Source organism: Canis lupus, chromosome 27 (genome assembly GCF_048164855.1).
Source record: "Canis lupus baileyi chromosome 27, mCanLup2.hap1, whole genome shotgun sequence".
Lineage (NCBI taxonomy): Eukaryota > Metazoa > Chordata > Mammalia > Carnivora > Canidae > Canis > Canis lupus.
Window position 1 is genome coordinate 28,243,047 of NC_132864.1, and position 27,454 is coordinate 28,270,500.

The window sequence follows — 27,454 nt, forward strand, 5'->3', positions numbered from 1 at the left end:
ATTATAGCTGTGTACTCAGCAATTCCACTTGCTAGGCAGTACTCTACTCCTATATGTATACAAAGTGACTTGTATGAGGTCTTTTTTATTACAATCATCCTTGTAAAAGGGGAAAAAACAACTTCCTATACATTCCATCAGTAGATAAATGGTACAACCATAATACATGTCACTACAAAGAAGTTCAAAATAATGTGATAGATCTACAAATGCTAACATGGAAAGAGGTTTAAGACTATCAAGTAAAAAAAAGCCATTTGGTAAACAATATCTTATTCCCACATATGAAAAACAAAACTATAATAGAAAATGGCTAGAGTCATTCTACCTAACATATATAATTTAAACCTTCTAATAACCACATAAAAATATAGAACAAGAAAAGTGGAATTAATAACATATTTTATTTAATCCAGTGTATCCAAAATACATTTGACTGTAGTCAAACAAAAATTTAGCAATGAGATACTTTGGATTCTTTTTTTTTTCATCCTAAATCCTCAAAGTTCAGTGTATATCTTATATTTACAGCAACATCTCAATTCAAACTATTCACATTTTAAATAAATGCTCAACAGCCACACACAGTAGTGGCTACCACAGTAGATAGTGTAAATCTAGAAAGGAAATACTTCAAACTGGTAACAGAAGTTATTTCCGGAAAGGACAATGTTTTAATCTTTTACATCAGTAACTAACTCATATATTACTTATATAATGGTAAAAATATATAGACATAAAAAACAAAGTAGTATGGGAATATAAGTGGCTGAGCAAGTAAACCTATTCCAAGAGTTGTTGAATATCTGGGTCCAGGAAGAGAAGCAGGAAAAAATAAAATTTTAAAATATCATTTACAACAAAGAACAAACTGGTGGTTACTAGAGGGAAGGTGGGTCGGGAGGTGGGTGAAATTGGTGAAAGGGATTAAGAGTATACTTATTGTGATAAACACTGAGTAACATATAGAATAGCTGAATCACTATATTGTATGCTTGAAACTAATATAACATGTATGTTAATTACACTATAATTTTAATATAAATAAAATAAAATACTACTGAATTAAAAGAAAAAATAAAATATCATTTATAATAGCATACACATGTACACATGCACACACCTAAAACCTAACAATAAAACTATAGAAAGATATGCAATAGTTCTACACTGAAAACTATAAAACATTGCTGAAACAGATTTTACAAGCCCTACATAAATGGAGAAATATACCAAGGTCATGGACTATAAGATTCAAATATATTTAAAGACTCAATACTATCCCAACCAAAATTTCAACAGGATGTTTGAGTCTATGTTTATTTAATGTATATAAATGTAAAGAACCTGGAATAGTCAAAGCAATCTGAAGAAATACAAAGCTACTAGAATTACCTGATTAGAATTCCAGACTCATTAAAAAGCTGCAATAATTAGGCAATGTGCTATTGGTATAAAGATAGACAATGAGATCAACAGTGCAGAAAAGAGAGTCCCTTTATTTTTTTGCGTATGTGTATCTTTTTATTGGAGTTTGATTTGCCAACACATAGTATAACACCCAGTGCTCATCCTGTCAAGTGCCCTTCTCAGTGCCTGTCACCCAGTCACCCCATCCTCCCCCCACCTCCCCTTCCACTACCCCTTGTTCATTTCCCAGAGTTAGGAGTCTCTCATGTTCTATCATCCTCTCTGATATTTCCCACTCATTTTCAGAGAGTCCCTTTATATACCTGATACCTGACTTACGACAAAAGTAGCACACAGTGCAGTCTTATGGAATATACAGTACTGGATCAATTGGAGATTCAGATGCAAGAAAAAGCTGAACTTTGATCCCTACCCCAAACCAAACACAAATGTAAATTCCAAGAGGCAGGAGACCTAAATGCAAAAGGTTAACTAAGGCATCACAGAAGAACATTTTCATGATATTGGGATACACAAATATTTTTTTAAATAGAATACAAAAGGCACTAACCATTAAAATAAATGGATTGGTAAATCAGGATTCATCAACATTGTATGATAATGGGTAAAAAAGATAAAAATTGAAAAAACAGAGCTTTCATGATTCAGAGACGATTTAATGAAACTTGAATAAAGAAAACCTTGCTGAGGGGTCAAAGATAGGGTCCTCTACACAGAGGGCCTAGAACAAGTAAAGATACTGAGGGTAAAGTATAAGGCATGTTTAACAAAGTATGGCAAGTAGACTTGTATGAACAGATGATACAGTGTATGCCATACAGAATAACGGGAAAAGATTATGAAGGTGTTTGGACTTTATTCTGAAGGCCTGAGAAAGTTGTCAAAGGCTTTTAAGCAGGAAAACTGCATGATCAGAACTAAATTTTCAAGGGATAACTCAAAGATCTCTGTAGGTGATGGATCAAATTGAGAAGAAACTAAAATAAGGGCAGAGCTAAAACAGATTTCACAAATTACAATATTTACATTCTCCAGTGTGACAAGAGGTATGCAAAGTTACCTAACGAATAAATATCACTTTTTCCAAGTATGTTCAGTTTACTGGACTATCTGGTGGTAAACAATTTTACACTGAATTAAGCTCTGATATTACATAGGCATATGCAACTGCATATGAATCATTTAAATGATGGTGACAATGATAATGCTAATAATAACAGTAGCACCATTTTTGAATTCTTATTGTGTCTCAAGCACTGTGATAAGGAAACACTTATATGAACTCGTTTAATCCTTACAACAATAAGTATAGTAGTAGCTATTATAATCACTTCCTCCATCTAACTACACATACAGACTTATCTACTCAGATATTGGTGTTTCCTTATGCCTTGTTCTTTTTCTTTTTCTATATCTGCTATTAAAGCTTCACAATCCCTTACACTGCTGATGATATAACTTGGTGCAACTATTTCAGAAAACTAAGATTTCAGATTTTTTTTCAGAAAATCTAATAAATCTAAATACATATATGACCAAATGCTTAACAGATGTAAGTGCTGATGTTTCCCAAAAGATATATACAAGAATGTTTATTAGCAGCTTTTTCATAGCCAAAAATTGGAAACAACTTCCATATCCATCACACTTAGAAGAGTTTACATAATTTTCAGGATTACATGATAATAAGCCAAAGTTCAAGTTTGTCTATTATCTAAGTTCATACTCTCAACCACACTGCACTATACTTGAAAGAAATTACCTACTTATGGCAGCAATTTCAGGCTATGCTCATAGGTCCAAGTAGTAGACACCCTCTCCTCTTTACTTTTAGGAGAGTACATGTTAGAAAGTTCAGGAAGTTCTGCAAGGGTCCAGGCAAAAGATGGCACAGTGTAAAGCAGGAGGCAGAAAAGAGGTTGCCAGAAAGAAAACCCAGTAATAAGCCAAACATGAAATTCAAGTGGCTTGAACAACAGGACAAACAGCAAAGGCAGAAAGAGGCATAGACTAAGGGCTAAGTTAGGCATACAGAATCAAAGGTGGGTGTCAAGGAGGCAGCTGGATAAAGAAATATGACGCTCAGGAGAGAAATCAGACTGATAAAAAAACCTTCAGAGTCATCAGCATATTTGCATATCAGATTTCCTGGATACAGAACAACATCGCTAATACATCATAATTTATGCACTCTTCTGACAATTAATATTGGCTCATAGGAAAGTCTCTGTGGGAACCTGAAATTAATTTTCAAACCATTAAAGCAGACAGAAGGTTAGTTAGAATGAAAAATTCCTATGGAGAAGGTATCACCTCCCCTATTAAGTATCTGAGAGAGTAACTAACTGTATAAAAGAAAAACCTATTGCCTTTTTAAAAAAAATTTTTTTTTTATTTATTCATGAGAGAAAGGCAGAGACATAGGCAGAGAGAGAAGCAGGCTCTATGAAGGAAGCCTGATGTGAGGCTCGACCCCAGGACCCCAGGATCATGCCCTGAGCCAAAGGCAGATGCTCAACCACTGAGCCACCCAGGTGTCCCAACCTATTGCTTTTTAAGGTAAGTGGACAAAGTGGTTCCAGGCTGCTATATCACTATTTGGGACAATATTAAAGTGTACTATAGCCAAAGATATAAAATGCAGAAAGATATAGCTTGTTATTCTTACAGTCACAGCATTCAGAGTGGTTACTTTTTGTTTCAAAAGGCAGTTTTCTATTATTTTATTTCAATATTAAAATAATGCAAGAGGGAAACCAAGGTACAATTTGAGGTCACAGATACAATGTAAGAATAGGATAATTATAGGGAAGCCTGGGTAGCTGAGCAGTTGAGTGTCTGCCTTCAGCTCAGGGTGTGATCCCAGGATCTGGGATCAAATTTTGCATCGGGCTCCTTGCAGGGAGGCTGCTTCTCCCATTGTCTATGTCTCTGCCTCTCTCCCTCTCCCTCTCTCTCTCTCTCTCTCTCTCTCTCTGTCTCTCATGAATAAATAAATAAAATCTTAAAAAAAAAAAGAATAGGATAGTTATAAAAAGTACATTCTCTGAACTTCTTGTACTCAAGAGGAAGAGTGATTCTTTTGGGGAGAGTTCTCAAAGTTCTAACCAGTGCAGTAATTAAGAAGAAAAAAAGGGATAATGTAAGGAAACAAATGCACAAAACTATCATTATTTCCAACAAAAAAAATCCTATTACAAGAAAATTTACAAGAATCAACAAAAAATTATGAGCTATGAGAGAATTTTCACATGGTCAAAACATGCAAAACATATAAAACAAACACCTTTTCTATATACCATCAATACCTAGTTTTGTTTTGTTTCCTTACAATATTATTAAGTAATCTCCACATCCAAGATGGGGCTCAAATTCACAACCCCACAATCAAGAGTTGCATGCTCTACTGACTGAGCCAGCCAGGTGCCCCCACCAGTATCTAATTTTAAAAACCTATATATGTTGGAAAAAAATGTCCTATTTCCAACAAGATATATTAAATACTCAGAGGAAAAAATGGGTTATTTGTTTCATTGGTGTTGACTTGTGTACGTTCTTTATATATTTTGGAATATTAACCCCATATCAGATATATCATTTGCAAATATCTTCTCCCATTCAGTAGGTTGCCTTTTTGTTTTGTTGATGGTTTCCTTTTCTGTGCAAAAGCTTTTTATTTTGATGTAGTCCAAATGGGTTTTGTTTGTTTTTGTTTCTGTTTTTGCTTTTGTTTCCCTTGCCTTAAGAAACATGTCTAGAAAACCATTGTGGCCGAAGTCAGAGAAATTATTGCTGATGTTCTCTTCTAGGATTCATTTAGGTCTAGGACACATTTAGGCCTTTAACCCATTTTGAGTTTGTTTTTGTATACAGCGTTAGAAATGATCTAATTTCATTCTTCTATATACAGTTTTCCCAGTACCATTTTTGAGGAGACTATCTTTTTCTCATTTTATATTCTTGCCTCCTTTGTCATACATTAATTGGCCATTTAAGTGTGGGTTCTCTATTCTGTTTCATTGATATATGTGTCTATTTTTGTGCCAGTACCACACTGTTTTGATTACTACAGCTTTATAATATATCTTAAAATCTGGAACTGTGATATCTCCAGCTTTGTTTTTATGCAGCCATTAAAATAAAAAAAAAATGAGATCATGCCATTTGTGACAAGAGGGCTAGGAGGTATTATGCTAAGTGAAATAAGTCAGACTGAGAAAGATAAATACCATATGATTTCACTCAAATGCGGAATCTAAAAAAAAACAAATGAATGGGGGTGCCTTGATGGCTCAGTTGGTTAAGAATCCAACTCTTGATTTTGGCTCAGGTCATGATCTCAGAGTTCTAAGACTGAGCCCTATGTCAACTTCCATGCTGGATGTGAAGACTACTAAAGGTTCTTTCTCTCCCTTTTCCTCCCCACTTTTCTCTCTCTCTTTAAAGAAAAAAAAAGAAAGAAAAATTAAAAAGCAAAATCAGACTTATAAATACAGAGAACAAACTGATGGTTGCCATAGGGAAGGAAGGTGAGAGGATGAGAAAAATAAGTGAAAGGAAGTGGGAGATAGGCTTCTGGTTATGGAATGAATAAGTCACAGGAATAAAAGTCACAACATAGGGAATATAGTCAATGATATTGTAATAGCACTGTATGGTGACAAATGGTAGCTATATTTGTTGTGAGCAGAGCATAACATATAAACTTGTTGAACTACTATGTGTACACTTGAAATTAATATAACATTGTATGTCAACTATACTCAAACAAAAATAAATAAATATGGAAAAACTCTCCCTAAAAGTGCAGATCACCAAAGAGCATAAAAGGTGAAATGCAAGAACAGATCAGGCTCCTGAGTAGAAGATCGACTATTAAAAAGATATAAATTTTTTAAAAATAAATAAAATAAAATAAAATAAAAATATATAAATTTACCCGTAATTAATATGTAAAGCTCAACAAAAATACCAATGGGAGAATATCCAAATTTTGACAAAATTATTTTAAAGTTTATTTGGGGGTAGTGAGGGGAGATAAGGATATTCTAGACATTTTTTTAAAAGAATTAATGTTATGAAACTTGTAGCAGATGTAAAATGCATAATAAAGCAACAATAATTAAAACTATGCATTAGAACACAAATTGTCCAATAGCTCACTGGGCTGACATAGCAAGGTCCAGGATTAAATCAATATAAAATAATGAACATCAAAAAAACATTAAAAAAAGGAAATAACCAACATCACAACAGAAAAATAAGATGAGTATTAAAGTTCTTTATGAAAGATATTTTTAAAAATAGTCATCCCTCGGGTGCCTGAGTGGCTCAGTCAGTTAAGTATCCAACTCTCGATTTTGGCTCAGGTCACGATCTCAGGATCATGAGATTGATTCCCATGGGGTTCTGTACTTAGAGTGGAGTCGGCTTGAGATTCTTCCCCTCTACCCCTCCCTCTGCCTCTCTCTAATAAGTATATTAAACTTTTTAAAAAATAGCCCCAACAGTGATCAAAGAAATTCAAAGTAAAACAGTAAGATGTCACTTTTTTTTTTTACTTATCAATTTGACTTTTTATTTTATCTATTATTTAGTAATGCCTAGTGTTGGCCAGTCCAGGGAAATGGAATATCTGATACATTGCTGGTAGGAATGAAAACATACATAGCCTTTCTGAGAGCTGTTTAGTAGGATCAGAAGCCTTAATACTTTTTTTCCAAGCAAGCCCACTTTTAATAATCTAGCCAAAGGAAATGATGAGAGATATGATCAAAGATTTATTTACAAAGATTTTTTCCATATTTTATAATACCAAAAATTTTGAAGCAAACTAAATGCATTATGGAAGAGGTATAGACAAAATAATTTGTGCTAAAACCATAAGACTTTCAGTAGAACATTTAATAAAATACAAAAATGTGAAAATATTAAGGAAAAAACAAGTTATAAACGTACCACAATAGGATCTCAATTTTTGTTTGGATAGGTATACATATGACCAAAAGATCATACCCAAAATATCAAAAGGATGGTAGGCTTATGGTTGGTTATTTTCATGATTTTTTTATATAACTAGATAAAACTAACAACTCTTACATTTTTTTTAACAACTCTTATCTTATTAAAAAACTAAGTCTGTGACCTTAACAAATAGGATAGTAGAAAATAGGACCTGACCTTTGCTAATGGTTTGAACTATCTCATCCTTCATGAGTGATATGAGGGATAACATGACTGATATGCTAACCAGATTTCAGAACCTGCTTGCCAATTTCTACATCTCACTTAAGGAACAACTTGAGTTCCACCTGTTTCACAAAGCTCTCACAAGTCTCTACCAATCTCTGTCTCCTCTGGAATCCAAGAATCTTGGCAGTGATTAAAGACAATGTTCATTATTTATTGCAGAAACATTGTTTTAATATTTGTGTTATATTAAATTCTGTCTCTAAGACAATATAAGTTCCTCAAGGGGAGTGACCCCACACCTACTGCCCAGGCCCAGAATCCTCAGCACAGTACTTTATGAACACCTAACATATGCATAGCATGTTAATAAATTACATCACAGAAGACTGGCCAAGCAAAATTTTGAAACTGGATGAAATACATATATTGCAATAGTTCCTACTAGGCATTTTCTATGTCCGTTTAAGTTCTGGACCAATATTAATTCTAGTCTTAACAATTATTGGCTATTTTCAGGGATGTGGAAATAAAGATCTCCAGTTAAATGCAGATGTACAAGCAGCAGTACTCAAATACAACCTTTAAAATTAAGAGAAAAGAAAATTACATTAAATTCTCAAGAAAATGAATGGTACTGTATGATTCCAGAAGCAAATACAACTGAAGAGACACAGTGAGAAAAAAGAGAAATTCTACAGGTCAGTTTAGAAATCAGATAAATATGTCAACACAGAGCAGAAGCATGCTCTAGAAAGAACATCCCAAAAGAAGGTTTCTGCCTTGGCCAGCCTATGGCTAACCCAGCAACCATAATGGCAACAGTGAAAGGGGAACAGTCAGAAGAGGATTGTAAAAATTATTCAAGTTTTGATAATGAGAAACTTTGAAGAGAAAATTAATGGGAAAAAATTAATGAGATTTTCACCTTGGAAAAGGAGAGGCCACAGTCCATTAATTATGGTAGCTGAACATTCTCTTTCTAATCCCAGAGGGTCAAAATCAGTCTTACTTATACATAAGGAGGGGTTCCCAATAGGCAGGCTGGTGAACTACTGTAGTAATGGTTAAATAGAGGCCGATGGGGGGGGGGGGGGGGGAGACAGGGTGGAAATTCAAAGAAGGTGGAAATTCAAAGAAGAGAAGATTTGGGGAGGAAACTGGCTCCAATATTATCTCAAAGTCCCTTCTATCCCTATAATCAATGATTCCTTAATAACTTATTGTACAGCAAAGGTTTATAAAACTCAGAAAACACAGACTAAAGAAAATTACACTATTAAAAATAGGGAAGGCAGAAAATTTTCGCTTCTCCTTTTTAATACCTACGATAATCCTATGTCCTAATTTCAAGTCTTTCTACCCCATGTAGTAATTGCGCTAATATATATGCATCCCAATGGTCAGGAAAATAGAGATGCAGTTCTTTTTTTTTTAAGATTTTATTTATTTATTCATGATAGACACACACAGAGAGAGAGAGACAGAGACACAGGCAGAGGGAGGAGCAGGCTCCATGCAGGGAGTCTGATGTGGGACTCGATCCTGGCACTCCAGGATCACACCCCGGGCAGAAGGCAGGTGCTTAAACCGCTGAGCCACCCAGGCTGCCCTCTTTTTTTTTTTAATATTTTATTTATTTATTCATGAGAGACACAGGCAGAGGGAGAAGCAGGCTCCGTGCAGGATGCCTAACATGGGACTCGATCCCAGGTCTCCAGGATCACGCCCTGGTCTGAAGGTGGTGCTAAACCGCTGAGCCACCAGGGCTGCCCCTATAAATGCAGTTTTTGACATATTTATGGTCATCTGAGCCTTCACCAAATGGCCCTATCTAAGCAACTTAGCTGTTTTAGTTCTTAAACCTGGCTGTCACCTAATGCCATCAATATATCTGTGTCTATAAGTCTGATCCCTCTTTTCATTCTCTTAACATCAAAAAGTCAGATAATCTGGCTTATAAGAATTGTTTGTAAACTAAGAGTAAATAGAGAAAAGTATTTAGGTAACACTCTTGAGAATAGAATCACCTGAAGTCCATCTCACTTGAACGATATACTTTGGCAGCTTTCAAAGGCTTTTCTCTGACACCCATGTAATGAGAGACTTTAAGGAAGTCTCTTCCCCTTCCTAAGGGGAGATTCCAACACACCATTAAAACAAAGGCTTTTTTCTTCCCCAATTCCTTCCTAGTAACTGACCATGTTTTAGAGACTCAAAGATGCTAAGTCATTGAAATCAAAAAATTAATTTCTATAATGTCCCACAGTGAAATTCTAAGATGTAAGTAAATACATTTCCCAATATATAGACTGATTCATAAGTTTGTTGTTGCCTCTATTACCCTTCTTTTCCTTGTTAATAATATGATATTAAAAAAAATAATATGATATTAGAAGCTACCCTTTATGGAATTCCAACTACCATTATAGGTACTTTATATATATATATATATATATATATATATATATATATATATATATATATATATAATTTATAATCCTATCACAACAGTATATGGAATAAATATGATCATTATTTTCTAAGAAAACATAGGTAAAGAGGAGCTAAGTAATAATTTCCCTAAGATCCCAGAGCCAGAAAGCACTATAGCAGGGATTCCAATCTGGGTCTATTTCACTCTAAACCCCACCCTCTCTCCACTTTGCAGGCACTTTCTTATCAGGCTGCATCTACTGGATATCAACGCTCTGAGAATATTATATTCCATTTCTCTAATAAAGATAGGATGATATTCTTAATCATTATAATTCAGGTCTCTCAGTCAGACTTAATATGCTTCTACTACCTGAGTTAAAAATCCACCAAAGAAATAACATGAAGAGTTTGCAGTAATAATAGTCCATCTCAAATAAAGTAAATGTGTGCTCATTTAATTTAATGGATATATCATGAAGATACAGTTTTTTGTTAATTTTTAATGGGTCTCTTTCCTTCATATTTGAATAGAAAAAGAGCCATGCATCTGAACAATGCAAGCTGTTAGATCTTGAGGTCAGGGACCAAGTCTTATTCAATTCTATACCTCCAAGGTCTATATATGGTAGACATTCAACACCAGATCATTGATTAAAGATGGAGGCAATGATTATCAACTTCTAAAAATAATATTTTAGGGTACCTGAAACATTTTGAACAGCAAAAAGGTTTCCATGTTTCAAAAAAAATGTTTTTGGTCTACAGGTAAACTTCCTACCTCTCGATCCTTGAGTTTCATGGCGAGCACCAACTGATGCCTGTGGTTAGTGAGAGCCTCCCGATAATTTCCTTTGGAGAAGAATGCAGAGCCCAGATTCCCATGAGCTCGGCATTCTCCTGTCTGGTCACCTGAGTTGGATTTTAAAAAAAGATAAAATTTCTCTAAGTTATAGTGTTAATTATAATTTATAATGCCCATCTTAATTTAATTAACAGATTTACTGACTAATATTTTCTTTGTCTTCTTTTAGAAAAGTATTTTCATCTTCTATGAGACTCTCTATAGTAAGTTATGGTACTAGAATTAAATCTCTGGACAGTAACTGTTGTTATAACATACAACTACGTTCAAGGACATAGGTATCCTGGAAATTAGAGGTTAAAGACCTTGACACAAACAAGCTATGAGTCACCTCAATGCTCTGCTAATGACCTCTGGTTCTGAACAACCATCAGCTTGTTGATTCAGTCATTTAGCTAAACCTACTATGAAAAATAAAAAATAAAAAATAATAACTAAACCTACTATGATATATTGCTTCTTTACAAGTGTGCTGATGATAGATTTACTATATCTCTTCTCTTACTGCAATGCTGCAAGTCACTGAATAATCACTGTAACAATGATCATAATCATAAGCCACACTTATTTTACAAATGAGGAAATGGTAGCACAGAGAGGTGAGGCAACTTACAGAAGATCATATGTCTAGTAAGTAGCAGAGCCAGGATTCTAAACTCAGCCATCTAGCCCCACAGGCCACACTCAACCACTGCACTGTACTATTACCTCTAACAAAATGCTGATGCATTCTATGGTAAGCAAAAATTAAAATTAAGATGAGAGATTCACCCATCAATACTATCATTTGGGATATTAGATCTGTGAGCCCAAATCTCTGAAGAGGGCAATGAATATGTTAATCCACATATCTTGGCCTTTCGGGAGCTTTGGTATTTTGTTATAAGAAAGGCCCTAAGTACTCTAAAACACAATATTCTAGAGACACACTCACTTTTCATTGCATATGTTATTCCCATCCATGTCAGGTTAATCAGCTTTTTTATTTTCCTTTCTGTACTGAAATAAAAGACAGAAGCCACCCTACCTAAGGTCTTGGCTACATCCAAGTCCTGTTGCATGTATCCGGTACTCTTCTCTGTGTTTCCAAGAGACCAGTAAGCACTGCTCAGGGCAGAGAAAACAGAACCTCTCAGTTTGAGGCTGCAGGTGCCAATCTTGAGAGCAGCTTCTAAGACAACCACAGAGGCCCCATGATGGCCAGCTGTCAGGAGTTCCTGTCCAACCACAGACACAACCACAAAGGGGCTCTTGTCCAGTTTCATTTTCTGAAGCTGCTGATAAGTGGGCTCGAGGGAATCTGGGGGAAAAAAGAAGGAAACAAGAGAACATAGATGATATACAAAACAATCTTTTATAGTATGCTCTAGAAGCAAATGTGTATCATATCTCTTATGGACCATTTCAAATATAAGTTCCTCAACCTTTAATCCAGCACCACTCTCAGTGTCCACCTATCCATAGGATTCCATAACCCCACCCTCAGTCTGGTAGGTAACCTCCTTCTCCCCACTGCACATGCTTAAGCCACATTCACCTTCCCTTCTGGTCTTTGAGTATGACACATCACTTTCCTTGAATAATTCTCCTCCTCTGTCCTGCTGTCCTCTCAAAATCTTACAAGCACATCCCTCAGGTTCTGACTCCACCATATGGTATCCTCAGGCTCTCCAGCCTATCTGATTTCTTGTACCTAAATTTCTGCTGCATTTTTATAGAAAGTATTGCAGTTTGACCCTTAACCATTTTAGAATTATTCCACGTGTGTTCATTTTGAAGACATTTCCCCAGCTAAATCTGAAGACTGCTATAGAATGTTTAATGCTTTAAAATAATTCCATAGTAACTGGCACAACATGGGCATCAAATTGAAAATGGGCAATTTCTGGGGCATTGGGTGGCTCAGTCTTAGGTTAAGCATCTATCTTCAGCTCAGGTCATGATTCCAGGATCCTGAGATTGAGCCAGGCAGATTGGGCTCTCTGCTCAGTGGAGAGTCTGCTTCTTCCTCTCCCTCTGCTCCTCTCCTTGGCTTGTGCATGTTCTCTCTCTCTCTCAAATGAATAAATAAAACCGTACCAACAAAACAAAACAAAACACCAAACTCGCCATTACCACATAGGTGATAGTCCCTAACACATCTGGTGTTCAAAAAATGTTTGTTCAATCTGAATCTGAATGACTGATTAATAAAACTCCAACTACCTTTTCCCTGGAAAATGCAATAAAAGAAGCTCTCCCAACAAAATCACCATCATCCTCACTGCAACCCAGTATCTACTGCTGCTTCTAAGACCAGTATGACCAAATAAAAAAGTATTACCAGTTTTTGTTGTGGTGACAAATGAAACCATTAAAAAAATCATCTGAATTTGCTAAGGAAAGAAAGAAAACAAAATTAATGTTGATCTCATTTTATTTTCATATGGTATCTGGAAAGGATACAGACTAAGAGTCAGAAAGCCACAGAGATTCTTTCTACCTGAAGCTAGGTTTGAATGTGATGACCTCTAAGTGCCTTCTCCCCCTTCTCTCCTTTTTTTAAAGACAATTGCAGAGTCACCGACTATAACTTTACAATGATGCGGCATTTACAACACATTTGTTAGCTTTACTGAAAAACTATTTCACATTAGTTGTTCCACTGTGCATATGTTAAAAAAAAAAACTATTAAAAAGCTGGTCTCTTTAAATCTTGAATATCTCAGCCAATGGTACTGCATTAACATGTAATTTTTACAATTTATGACTTTGAATTTCAACTCTACACTGAGGAGCTCTCGTCTGAATCAACATTACCACAGAAACCTCGAAACCTACTGATGCCTAAAGCATTTTTCCCCTTCAATCAGATCACTAAACAGAGAACAAAGAACATTTTTATACCTGTCAAGATGCAAGTGCACATAGTACCAGTAAACACTAGCCAACCAGTAAGGTTAAATACAGGCACAAGAACTCAGGAATTACTAGAATAGAAAACAACAGTACCATACTGAAATAAATGTGAGCAGAATTTGGTGGTACCCACTGCTGGGTTTGGCTGCCAATGATGATCACATTAGCATCCCACCAGTCAATTAGCAGAAGCAAAAATAACAGAATTTCGCAGCTAAAAAGACCTTGAAAATACCCATTTTAGATGTGGTGAATCTAAGTATTTAAATGATTCACTCAAGGTCAGACAGCTTGGGACAGAACCGAGACAAGAACCTCGTTGCAGAGCTCTAAGTCTAGGCTCTGATACCATACCGGGCAAAATTCTTATTGTTGACAAAAATAAAAAAAAAAAAATCAATCCTCACTGGTTATAAGTAGAAAAGAAGTGCACAAAAAAAAAAAAAAAAAAAAAGAAGTGCACTGAGGAGCTACTGCCAAGAGTGAAAAAGCAGACCTCCAGACCCTCAGTCAAAATCATGCCACAAAACCTCCATAATGAAAGCAACATGACTGTCGCAACTAAACACAGGACACCACAGCTTTCACTGCTGCCTCCATCACTATTGAATGGCACCATTAGAAAACAGATGTCATGACTGCCAAAAAACACCACCAGAACAAATTCTGTGCTATCCTTTCTTTTTTGAACCTTGACTCAACGGTGGGTTGCAGCTGCAAAGGAGAATGGGAAAATTAGGATCTGAAGGCAAGAGGCCGAAGTAGGACATAGGGAATTCCCAAAACAGGAAGAGTGTTCAGACACTCAGAGCCAAAATGATCAATAGCCAACAAAGATACCATGCTCACCTGGTGACTTTTTTTAACTGTAGCAATCATGGCCAAGTTCAAAAAAAGGAGCCCTCTTTTTTTTTTTTTTTAAAGATTTTTATTTATTTATTCATGAGAGATGCAGAGAGAGAGAGGCAGAGACATAGGCAGAGGGAGAAGCAGGTACCATGCAGGGAGCCCAATGTGGGACTCGATCTTGGAACTCTGGGATCATACCCTGAGCCAAAGGCAGATGATGCTCAACCGCTGAGCCACCCAGGTGTCCCAAAAAAGGAGCCTTCTAAATGAGCCTCTAAAACTACACAAAGGTAGAAAGAAAAGAGAACAGTGCCACAATTAGAGGACTGGAAATACCTGGAAGACTACCCCTGCAAAAGAAAGAAATATTCAATTGTACAAATTTTCACTAAATAAAAATGAAGTTGAAGGAACAAGAGGTAAAAGAACAAATTTCCATTTTCAGTATATAGGAAAGAGACTATAAATACATTAACAGATAAATTAAATGCAATCTCAAATGCAGTACATGTTATAAGAGTTTGGAAAAGGGGACAACTATTAAGGGTTGTCAGAAATCTTCATGGAAACATAACTTCATTTCTTAAAGAAAGGGTAGATAGGACTTAGACAAGTCTTCGCTTTGTTTCTGAAAGTAGAGGGTATTTTAGGCAGAAGTTCTGTTCTAAACAAAGGTGCCAAGCAAAAAAAAAAAAATAAAAAAATAAACAAAGGTGCCAGAAGAAGATAGGTACATGAATTGATAGACAATGGAGAATAGGCCAGCTTGAAGGGACCAGAGATTATTATAAGGAAGAAAGCAGATGTGGAATAATAGAGAAAATATCCAGCCAAAGACAAGAGATCTGGATTCCAAAGCCGCACAGCCTCAATCTCCTCACTTTGTCAAATGTACAGATTGTGATTCTGGTGATAGTTACATAAATCTATACATCCTATAGATATGTATATGTCTATACATATTTGTGTACATGTATGCATAAACATATACACGCATATACATGTGTGTATATCTATGTGCACAGATATATATGTGCACAGAAAAGTACACAAAAGTCTATTTCACCTTATGTAAATTTAAATTTTTGATGTCAAATTTCTCTGCTCTCAGCTGTAAATATGTCTCATTGGCCCACACTCACTAGTCAGAAGCTCCAGTTAGCAGGTATACATGCTTTTGACACTAAAAGTGGTAGGACAAGTTTTTTTTTTTTTTTAATGTATTAAAAATATAGGCTAGATTAGCTCTCTCTGAGATTCTTTCCAACTCTACTATTCTATTCCTCTAATTCCTATTCTAGAGTAAATAGGCTATTAGCATAGGGACTAATTTTGTGATTTTATCAGGCTAGGTGAAACAGATTTGACAGCCTGTAGCTGTTAAGAGGTTTTTCTTTCTAGAAACTATGCATGATATATGAAATAGCCAATGTTAAACCAACTCCGTAAGAATGTAGAGGTCCTCTGCAACATTCACTGAATACCATTTATGTGCTTTCAAAATGTATAGGCTTTAAGAATTTAAAATGAACGAAGTCACACTACCTGACATTTGAAGAGCTTGTTGGAATGTAGTAGAGACTATTAATAAACAATCTCATTCAGCTAAGAGATATATTATATTTTATCAGTTCTGAGATATACATTTATTCACATATTAACATTCTTAGATTTGGGATTTAATATCCTTAAACATGGTGGTGCCTCACAGTGATCTGTCACTTCTATATTTAAATGGTTCCAACAGAGCTCTTTCAGTTTATATAAAATAAAAAGTTAAATGACAAGAAAGAATTCTGTCATTAAACATCAGCATTTTTTTAGTAATATATAAAATAATAATACAACTCTCAATCCAGAATTCTTAGCATTGGTAGGATGCACTATGGGTCCCCAACAGAGCAAAGTGCTGACTCTACCCATATAGGTCTAGGAATGCTTTCCAGAGGAAGTAAACATCTAAATAGAAATTGAAGATATAAGAAACCAGTGTTTTCCAGGAACTGCAGGTTGTTTTAGTTGGGGGTATCTTGGAGATGAGAATGAAAGAGAGGAAAGATCTCTTATACTAAGGAGGCTGACCTCTACCCCATAAGCAATGGGGAAAATAGAATTATGAATAAGAGAATGACCAATCAGACTTACATTTTAGAAAAATTCATTCTGGGAAGAAAGCAAAACATGGACTGGTTTAGGAAAAATAAAAGCCACGAAAACCAGTTAGAAGCAAAGTCCTGAACTTTCAATGACAAAACAAATGGAGAACGAAGGATACATTTCAGACATAGTTAGAATTAAAAAATTTTATAGAATTTGAGGAATAAATGCATTTAATAGACACAGTGCCTTATACCAAAGAAATGTTACTCTACTCACGTCTCCCATGGATCACCTTCAAGGTAATTAACGTTTTTACAGACTTCAATTTGTCTACAATGCTATGAAGACCTGGAGCCTTCCAAGCTACCCTTGTAACATTTCCATACATACATGATTTTAAAAGCTTCAGTTTTCCTAAAAACCTGGTAATACCACTACCAATTATTCTTGGACACATCACTAAAATAGAGTACTGCATTGCAAATCCAGAAGACTGACAGAAACAATTATGAAATGAATCTCCAAACAGTGGTCCAAAGAGAGAACAGCAACTAATAAAACGTAAGGAAGTGGGACTCTTGGGTGGCTCAGCAGTTGAGCGTCTGCCTTCAGCTCGGGACATGATCCTGGGGTCTGGGATGGAGTGCCCCATCAGGCTCCCTCCAGGGAACCTGCTTTTCCCTTGCCTATGTCTCCACCTCTCTCTCTGTGTCTCTCATGAATAAATAAATAAAATCTTAAAAAAAAAAGTAAGCAAAGTATTATGAGGGTAAAGTACTCCCAAAAAAACAAAATTTAGAGGTAAGTTTCCTAACATTCATTTAATTTTAATTTTCACCTTTTCTTAGGTTAATTCCTTAAAGAGGCAACTAAATTAAAAACCACTTGGCTTGTCACAAAAGGAAAACTATCGTATGATTCCACTGATATGAGGTACCTAGAGTAGTTAAATTCACAGAGACAGAAAATAGCATGGTAGTTGCCATGAGCTGGGGGGAGAGGAAATAGAGAGTTATTATTTAATGGGTACAGAGTATTAATTTGGGAAGATAAGAAAGTTCTGGAGATGGATGGTGGTGATGGTTGCACAACACTGTAGATGGACGTAATGCCACTGAATTATATAATTTTAAAAAATAGTTAAAATGGTCAATTTTATGTTACACATATTTTACCACCATTAGAAAACTTTTGGTTTATACAAAAAAGTAAAATTTAACCCTCCTCAAAAAAAGAAAAAAGAAAGAAAAACAACTGACATGTTTAGCACTTTGTCTAAGCCACTCACTTCACATTTTCCCAGGCGTGTCTATATATAGTTCCAAAAGGATTAAAAAGCCTTCCATAGATATAAAGGTAGAAAATATTGAAGCCAGAAATGAGTAGAAAGTAAGGATTAAAAAAAAAAAAAAAAAAAACTCAGCATACAGACAGGCAGACTATAAGCCCCAGCCCATTTCCTAAAGATGGCCAGGACATTGGGCTCTATCCTTCACAGAAGACAAAGCAAAAGGATAAAGATCATTTCTAAAATTCCCAGACCTTCTAAATAAAAATACAGCAACAGTCAGGAGAAATGCAGCCTTTCCTGGCACTGGGGGCTGAGACAAAGTTCTCCCGTGAGTGCTCAGCAAGAGGACCACATGTATGGTGTGGTATTCGTTCCACACCCACAGCACTGTGCCTGTCATAAATATAAGAGCAGGATTAACAGTGCTTCTATGCGTGCTCCTCAGTGAGAAGTGCATGACACTGAAGCAGGGAAGGTCATGGGCAAGGGCCAGCTTATGCCTTGTAGTGATGGATTCTCAAAACAATATACTGTCATTTCCCTCTTACAGGTAAGGACTGAGGTATAGAGAAAGGAAACAACCTTGCTCAGTCGGAGAAACAGCAAATGGCAGCACTGGGATTAGATTCCAATCTTTTTTTAAAATAACATTTCAGAAACAGGCCTCCTGTGAAGTGACTGCCACCTAAAAGAAAATCAGAGGGAAAGAATTCTCCAAGGGTGGGTGGCAATTAGGCAAATAAAAGGTGAGCCCCAAGTTGACCCTGAGAGAAAAGCTTATACATTCAACAGCCATTTTCCATCAGCACTCCATAAAATTAGCTTCCCTGGAACCTCTGGAGCTAGTAGAAACACCACGACAGGTGATAGCCCATAAATGTAATAGTCTTTAGATTACCGAATTAACAGGAGGAGAGAAAATATACACAAGAGAACCCTCAGCAAGAAGCAGCCCTGGCGCCTTTAGAGGAACGAATAAAGGTAAACTCAATCTCACTTTGTAATTATATTATTGAATTTGGTTGGCAGTAGTACTATGCTATACCATGCAAATTTGCATAAACATTTATAAGATACAATGAGCTGAAATTGCTGAAAGGCTATCAGAAAAGGAGAAATGGAAAACAGTAAAAGGATAACTTGAGAGGTCATGAAAAAGCATATCATTTTACATTTATACTTATTTTTATGTTTTCATTAATGATCTAAGGAAATAAACACTATATATAAGGATGTAAATATATCTACAGGAATAGTTTAACTGATATCTTGGTTGGTGACACAAGTAAAACCATAATGATTTAATAAAGTAAAACAGACAATTCAGTTAGCAATATAAGCAACAACATATCAAGTAACAAAATATCAAGTAAAAAAATCCAGTAAGTTTCAATATGGATAAATATAACATATGTATTTGGGAACGAAGACATATTGATGTAGGTTGGCCCTACCTTTAAAAAAAATGAAATCTTGAAACTTCTCCAAAAGGTCAAACCACAAGGATGCTGTGCATATCACTGGAGCTTTGTTTCCTTATAGAAGTACCTGGACTAGGGAGCTTCCTCTGTTGCATTTAAGAATTACAAAACAAAACAATTTATACAACAGATCAGACCTATATGTAAAGTGACCAAACTGCACAGCTATGCAACAATAGCAGGAACTTAGAAAGCTGCAGGAGGCTAAAATAAACAGTGGGTAAAAAATGGGCAGCAATGATGACAGATTTTGTGAATTACAACCATATGACAAAAAGAGAGGTCATTAAGATGTGAGATGATGCACAGAACAACACCGTGCAAAGCAACCGCCTCTATAAAATGTTGATAAGAGAAGCCCACCTGGAATAGACACAGTGGTAAAGGCAATGCTAAAAATAAATGAAATAAATCAAATTGCCTTAAGGAAAGAGAAGAAAATATTGAAGTGTTCCAGGCACCTGTAAGATGCAGCTTTCTCCAGGGTCAGCCTTAGGTCACTCAGTATAAGATGGGAAAGAACATGGCACAGAAAACCCTAAGGGGGACAGCAGCATTGAACTATTTCTCGCAGTGCAGGGAAGATTTCCTTACATTTATCTAAACAAATTGCTTCAAAGGCAAAATGGTAAGTATGATCCTGCTGATCTCAACACATTCACTCCAGTATTCTAAGGCAGCAGCAGAAACACCTCAGAATAAAGAAGTGATATCTTCATGAACTAAATAAAAAAAAAAAAATGTTCCATGTAAATTGCTTGCAGAAGGATATAGGGAAAGAATGAGAAAATGCCAGAAAACGGCAAGGAGAGACAGATTGATTTTTGTTGTTGTTGTCCACTTCCCCCCCACAAGCCCTGCAGCTCCAAAGCACATCTGCTCTAAGTCAGAGTTTATTAACAGCAGGTCCCCCAGTGGGAAAAGCCATTTGGTTCCTACAAGTAAAGACTCAGCTTTGTATGGGGTTATAAAATCACATGAGGAGAGATTTCCTTATCACTTTTTTTTTAAACATGCAACCTTCAACTTTCAGGAAAACATTTTTCATAGCTAGAAATCACCAAGAGACTATAGGAGTCCCATTTAGTTCATCAAACTTTTACTTAGCCAAGTACTGTACTAGTCAATATATTAAAACTATAAAGTCACAAATATGTTTCAAAACTAGATAAAATGTCTAATGATGTTGCCATCAAAATTTTTAGGTTCATTCAAAAACATGCCATTTCAGAGACAAAACAGAGTTCTGTTTGACATAATCTAATATGGAACATTATTAGCTGTCTGCCTTAGTGTCTCCATCCCTGCAAAGATGGTAACTGTTATACCCTCTCAGCCCAACCTGTCTAAGAGCTGCCACAAAAATTGATGTCCTCAAAGTGAAGCCAATCAGTTTTGGCCCTTAGAACTCTTCCAACCTCCAGTACTACTTTCAATCCACTGTTCTTCCAGAATACCTATTGGTATGAAACAGAAGTAACAACCATATAACTAGTGTCTGTCTTTTCTCTTTCAATTCAATATAATCTTTTCATGTTCCTCTGAAAAATGTTACACACAGCCTTACAGTCAGGTCCATATTTCCTTTCCTGAAATATCAGAAAGCCTACTATATTCTCTTATTTGATTTTTTCTAGATGGCATATTGGTCCAACTGAGCAAATCAATTTACTTATAGAGCTATTGTGATTTAGAAGTCTAGAATCTTAGAACCATTTTTTTAAAAAAGTAATCTTTAGATAGCCCTAAAATCCAGAGAAGTTAATTCATTCACACACATTCATATAGTTAATGAGAAATTAAAAAATATAACCCAGGTCCATAAGCTTCTGGGCTGGTGGCCTTACTACTATCCTATTTCACCTCATTAACATCAGCTATTGACAGTGATTCTTGATCTTCCTTTGTGGAAAATACAGAATCTTAGCAAATTTGATAACCTATCATTTCTCAGTGCCTGAGTCCAAAGTCTTCAAAGGCTAGAAATGCCCTACTTTAAATTACTGTCATATCAAATACTTTCATCATATTTACCTCTCATGGGAGATTTCATGGCAGCTTCTACCATCCCCACCAGAAGCTGGAGACTCTTGGGGTCCTGAGCCAGTCCAGATGCAAAGGCTGCCAGGGCATCGGCATGACGTCCGAGGTACTGGAGGGCAACACCCTGTCGGAAGTATGCCTGGAAATACAGAAAAAATAATGCATGTTTTACTTATACATTATGCTCCAAGAAGGCATGTAGTGATTCTTGATTACAAAAACTGGTCAGCAGACAAGTTTTAATTAATTAATTAATTTTTATTTAGTTCATGGAGATTGTCTTGGTTCAAAAACCCAGTAATCAATTCTGATTTCTTCCAATACCATAAAATGTAAGCATTACTTCTTTCAAGAAAATTTTATTTAAAACTTTTGCTCTTTTCACTTTTAGAACATTTATTAATTCTACCACATTCATTGGCATTTATTTACAAATTGCTTTTCTAAAATTATTTTTAAAATATTTTTTTATCCTATCTTTAACAACATAAGCTCTTCAAAGACAGGTATTTAAAAAAAAAAAGACAGGTATTTGAAGATTTCTTTATGTCTCACCAAAGTATCTGGCATAATGCAATATAAATGAGAGACACTCAAATTCCACTTATTTCAAATTTTCCCCTTTTACATAATTTTTTAAAAAGATTTTATTGATTTATTCATAAGAGACACAGAGAGAGAGGCAGAGACACAGGCAGAGGGAGAAGCAGGCTTCATGCAGAGAGCCCGACATGGGACTTGATCCTGGGTCTCCAGGATCACACCCTGGGCCGAAGGCAGCGCTAAACCGCTGAGCCACCCAGGCTGCCCAAATTTTCCCCTTTTATATATTAAAGAGAAAAATCAATGTATGATGGTTATTAAGATAATTTTAATAATGATAAAAGATGGCTACATTTAATATGGTGTTTCAGACATAATATTTAAAAGTTGTTATCTAAAATATGTGTGCTTCACTCAGAAGCAAAATATGATTATTGTCCTCCAGGTTCTTTAATTGGATTAGTTTAAAAACTAGTATGACCAACTCGAATTAAAAGAAAACATCCAAAAAAAAAAAAAAAAGAAGAAAACATCCTTCCTTCCAGATCATTGCAGAAAGGACCAGAAAATTAATAAAATATTTACATTTTAGAATAGTCTTAAGACATGCAGTTTGTTTTCAAGTACACAGAGTAAAAAGAAGTAAATGAACAAAGTATTACTAATATATAACTACCAAAGGACCTTGTATCTGATTAAATGATACATTAAAATGACATTAATACACTCCTTGCTTATATGACATCTGTTTCTAAAATAGTTGGCCTCCTATTCCACTTAAATAACCTTATGATATGTTTATAACACACACTCAACTTTTTCAGTCCAATAGACTTTGAAATTGTCACAAATTGTATTCATGGGATCTAAATGAAGTTTCAATCAACTCCTAAAACTGCCACTCAATAAACTTAATATATAATTTTATTATTTTATATTACATACACAGAGAGCACTGTTCATGTACACAAAACATATGTACTTACCTTATCTTATTTCATTTTTATAACTCCCTGCTGAAGTAATTTAAGATAGGTAATACTATTAAGTGTTTCTATTAAGAAACAATCCATAAACAGAATGAATACTCAATTATGGGCTATTCAGATTTCTATTAGTTTAAACCACCAGCAGCTGTTAAAACTCAGATCCTAGTAAGACAATAACCTGTAAATGCACTTTTATTACTAATTCATAAGATCACTTCCTTTCAATGTACTCAGCCACTGTTTTAATCTTTAATGTCTTTATAGACATTTGTCACTATCCTTTTCATGTCACATTTTAGGTGATTTCTAAAACCCGGGAGGCAATATCTACCACATTCCAACTAAAAATATAGTTTAGTTTAATATAGCATTTCTAGAAAATATAAACTTAAAAAGTATATCTATTTATATTATACATATATACAGATATATACCAAATATCTGTGAATTATTATTATTATTTATGGAGAGAGATAAAAAATGTCTATAGTTTTGATTTCAGGTATACATTTTAAGAAACACAAAAATCTATTGTGGCAATCATTTCTATTACAATTACAATACATGTAAGCCAAATCATGCTATACATCTTCAACTTATATAGTGCTGTTACTCCAATAAAACTGGGAGGAAAACACAAAAATCTAATGAGTCTCAATGAATTTGGTAATTTCTTGTATATTTAAAATGAAACCTTATCATTCATTATCAGAAGAACAACTCCTTTCCCTGTCTGACAATGAAATCACTGAAAAGTATGGTTTATCTATTCCGTCTAGGTAGGCAAAGTTCAGGGGTTCTTTAAGATTTTATTTATTCATGAAAGACACAGGCAAAGGGAGAAGCAGGCTCCATGCTGGGAGTCTGATGTGGGACTTAATCCCGGGACTCTGGGATCACGCCCTGGGCTGAAGGCAGGCGTTAAACCGCTGAGCCACCCAGGGATCCCCCAAAGTTCAGTGTTAAATGCAAGTCAGGGTCTCAAGCTTACACAGCAGTTACACAAGAACAGTGTGTGTGTTTTGTTTTCTTAGGGCATTCAGAAATGGGATGAGAAAAGGTACAACTTGGTTAAGCTGCCCACAATCCTGGCTTCCTTTCTTCAAAAGATTTTGAAAAGAGATATAGGAGAGAAAGCTCAAAGGTCTCCCTTGGTCCTCCTTTATGCTCCCTCAGGAACCCCCAACTCAACTCTATAAGATTTCCTCAATTAAAAGCTTAGTTGTATCCCTGTCAAAACATAAGCATAGGGCAGCCCGGGTGGCTCAGCGATTTAGCACTGACTTCAGCCCAGGACGTGATCCTGGAGATGCGTCTCATGTCAGGCTCCCTGCATGGAGCCTGCTTCTCCCTCTGCCTGTGTCTCTGCCTCTCTCTCTGTCTCTGTGTCTCTCATGAATAAATAAATAAAATATTTTTTAAAAAACATAAAAAAATAAAAAAATAAACATAAGCATAATTAGTTCAAACTCTGACAAACCCCTGTTCCACACTCATAGATTGGGACTCTGCCAACTTTTCCATACAATATTTACTGCATATACATACTGATATACAATTTACTGCATAAATTAATTATCTATACTTTTGTGAGAGAAATGCCTCTATGGAGTTCAACTGATGGTGATAAAACATGGACTGTAATTTACTATGATAGAATAAAAAGAATTTAGCACAGTGTGCCTGACACAAAGTACACAATAAATTTTGATCATAAGTTAATGAGAAAAGAATCACAATAGGAATACAAAATTATAGATCGACAGAATATAAGGGGAGCCCAATAAATATTTCAAATATCCTATTATCAATATAACATGATTCAATTCCTATCATTGCTTCATTCACTCCTCCTCTGCTCCCTAAAAGACTGTTTGCAACTGGGAACTCACTACTTTAAGGCTCCTAGACAAAATTTGATCCACCTGACTAAAACAAATTAGTATTATCAGGTCTTGGGAGATGCAGCAGCCACTCACAGGATCCTCTGCTAGCCTTTTCCAAAGTGATGGTCAAAATGTGGTGAAATTCACAGCTGTTTACCATAGCTTCAAGAGAACTGATGTGATCTGCCTTGGCCTATCTGCTTCTCCCCTATTGGTTCCTGCTACCAATTTTTCTCTCACCATCATAGGTTTCACAGGAAGCTATTTCATCTGGGAAAGGAGTACATTTTGATCATTTAAGATTGAGCAGAGGCAGTATATGTGCAGCATGATAAGCAAACGTGGGGCCCATGGCACAATGTTGAACACTTGGTGCCCAGGCAACCTCTGCAAACCTCTCGCATACACCACATTCTAGCCACAGGTTATGCAACAGGTGGAGAAGGAAAAGCAACGTGGATTCACTACTGAGAGTACCCATCCCCTGAGAACAATGGTTTTAACCTGAACCTTTAGTGAAGAAGAGAAACTTGAAGGGAGTTAGTGAATACACTGGACTAAAAGTGGGGTGCCTAGAGTTTCAAGTGTTGCAGTCATTTACCACAAAGAACCCTCAATGAATGAAAAAAAAAAAAGAACCCTCAATGATTATTCCGCACATGCTACTAAACAACCTCACAAATAATACAAATACAACTGGGTTATAAGTTTCCATACTTCCTTCCATTAACATTACCTAAAAATCTACAGCACCAGGCACTGTGATGTATACCATAAATAAAAAGAAACAGTCAGGACTCTTACCCTCAAGCAACTCACAGTCCATAGGGGAAATATTAAAAAAAAAAAAAAAAAAACAAAACTCTGAATGTCTTGACTGCTACCTTCAGTAACTGCTTATTAATAGTAAGGTTTGGGGATCCCTGGGTGGCGCAGCGGTTTGGCGCCTGCCTTTGGCCCAGGGCGCGATCCTGGAGACCCGGGATCGAATCCCACATCGGGCTCCCGGTGCATGGAGCCTGCTTCTCCCTCTGCCTGTGTCTCTGCCTCTCTCTCTCTCTCTCTATGTGACTATCATAAATAAATAAAATTTAAAAAAAAAATAGTAAGGTTTGGTAATATTTCAGCAATAATAATGTAACCAGCAGTAATAATGACCAAAGAGTTTATGCCCTATTGTTGAAACTGTTAGTATTTGCTTTTTATTATGTGGCCATTCCTCTCATTTCAGAGAGTTCGCAATGGACTGAATGTTTGTGTCCCTCCAAAATTAGTATGTTGAAACCTAATCCCCACTGTGATGGAGGTGGAGTTTTAGGGAGGTCATGAGAGTGGAGCCCCATGAATGAGATTCGTGCTCTTATAAAAGAGAACCAAGAGGTCCCTCTTATTCTTCTGCCATGTGAGGACACAGCAAGGAGATGGCCTATCTATTCACTAGGAAGTGAGCCCTTACCATACACCAAATCTGCTGTCACCTTGATCTTGGACTTCTCAATGAGAAATAAATGTCTGTTGTTTAAGCCACCTGGTCTATGGTATTCTGTTATAACAGTCCAGATGGACTAAAACAGGTTTAAAGTACGAACACTCAAAGACTAAATAAACTTGGGAAGTAGTAAGCTCTTCACCCTCCAAGCATCTCTGGAAGCAACGAAGGACCTGACCTGGAAGCCTTTACTTTCAACATTCCATTTGTGGTTTCCAATTCTAAAATATCACTAAACTCGGTAATAACATAACATCCTACTCTCTCACAGCTCAAATGAGTGATGAGGTAAATTACTATGTTCATGGGTACATGTATATACGTAAGACATAAAATATAGAACAAATACATGTAATATGTAATGCTACATAACATTGTGTTTGCTTACATATAGAGTCTATTAGTTCAAGCATTCACAAATATTCTTTCAGTTAATCTGTACTTCCTCATACTTTAATATTCTTCATGTCTTTCACTGTTTGAAGATTTTTACATTTTCTAAAGAATATATCTATAACATGGTGATATACCTGCTAACCAATCATACCACTGCTACCACCTCATTGCCATCTTTTTCAAGAGTGTTTAAAAATTACGTAACTATTTTACTGAATTTTCCCTTATTATTTTATTTAAAAATGAGTAGAAATGGGAAAAATAGGAATGCCAATTCTCATTTTTAAAAAGCAACAGTATTAATCTATAATTTAACACAACTGGGTCAAAATGAAAATGATTACAGGGTGCCAAAGGCAGAAAAACTTTAATATCACTGGATGTACACAGAACAACTAACTATGCTCAGTTGTGATGAAAAGAATAAAATTAGAGAATGTGAAAAAAATATTCTTAAAAAGGAAAGGTATGATTTGAGATTTTGTTTTTTAGTTATTTAGGAATTAACACTTTCTGCCCACTAAACATGTCAATCTCTGGTTTAGTATTTTCCCTCTTAATATATTAC

The 27,454-nt window shown here is 35.7% G+C and overlaps 1 protein-coding gene across 3 annotated transcripts in view; it reads right to left on the bottom strand.

Moving 5' to 3' along the window:
- The window catches only part of TTC28 (tetratricopeptide repeat domain 28), a 625,508-nt gene that overhangs the window by 286,540 nt on the left and 311,514 nt on the right, over positions 1 to 27,454 (bottom strand). For all 3 annotated transcript variants that reach the window (XM_072803063.1, XM_072803062.1, XM_072803064.1), the window contains 3 exons: positions 21,575 to 21,722; positions 11,949 to 12,221; positions 10,838 to 10,968 (listed from right to left, as the gene is read on the bottom strand). In XM_072803063.1, coding sequence (XP_072659164.1) covers positions 10,838 to 10,968; positions 11,949 to 12,221; positions 21,575 to 21,722 — 552 coding nt within the window. The remainder of the gene's footprint in view (positions 1 to 10,837; positions 10,969 to 11,948; positions 12,222 to 21,574; positions 21,723 to 27,454) is intronic.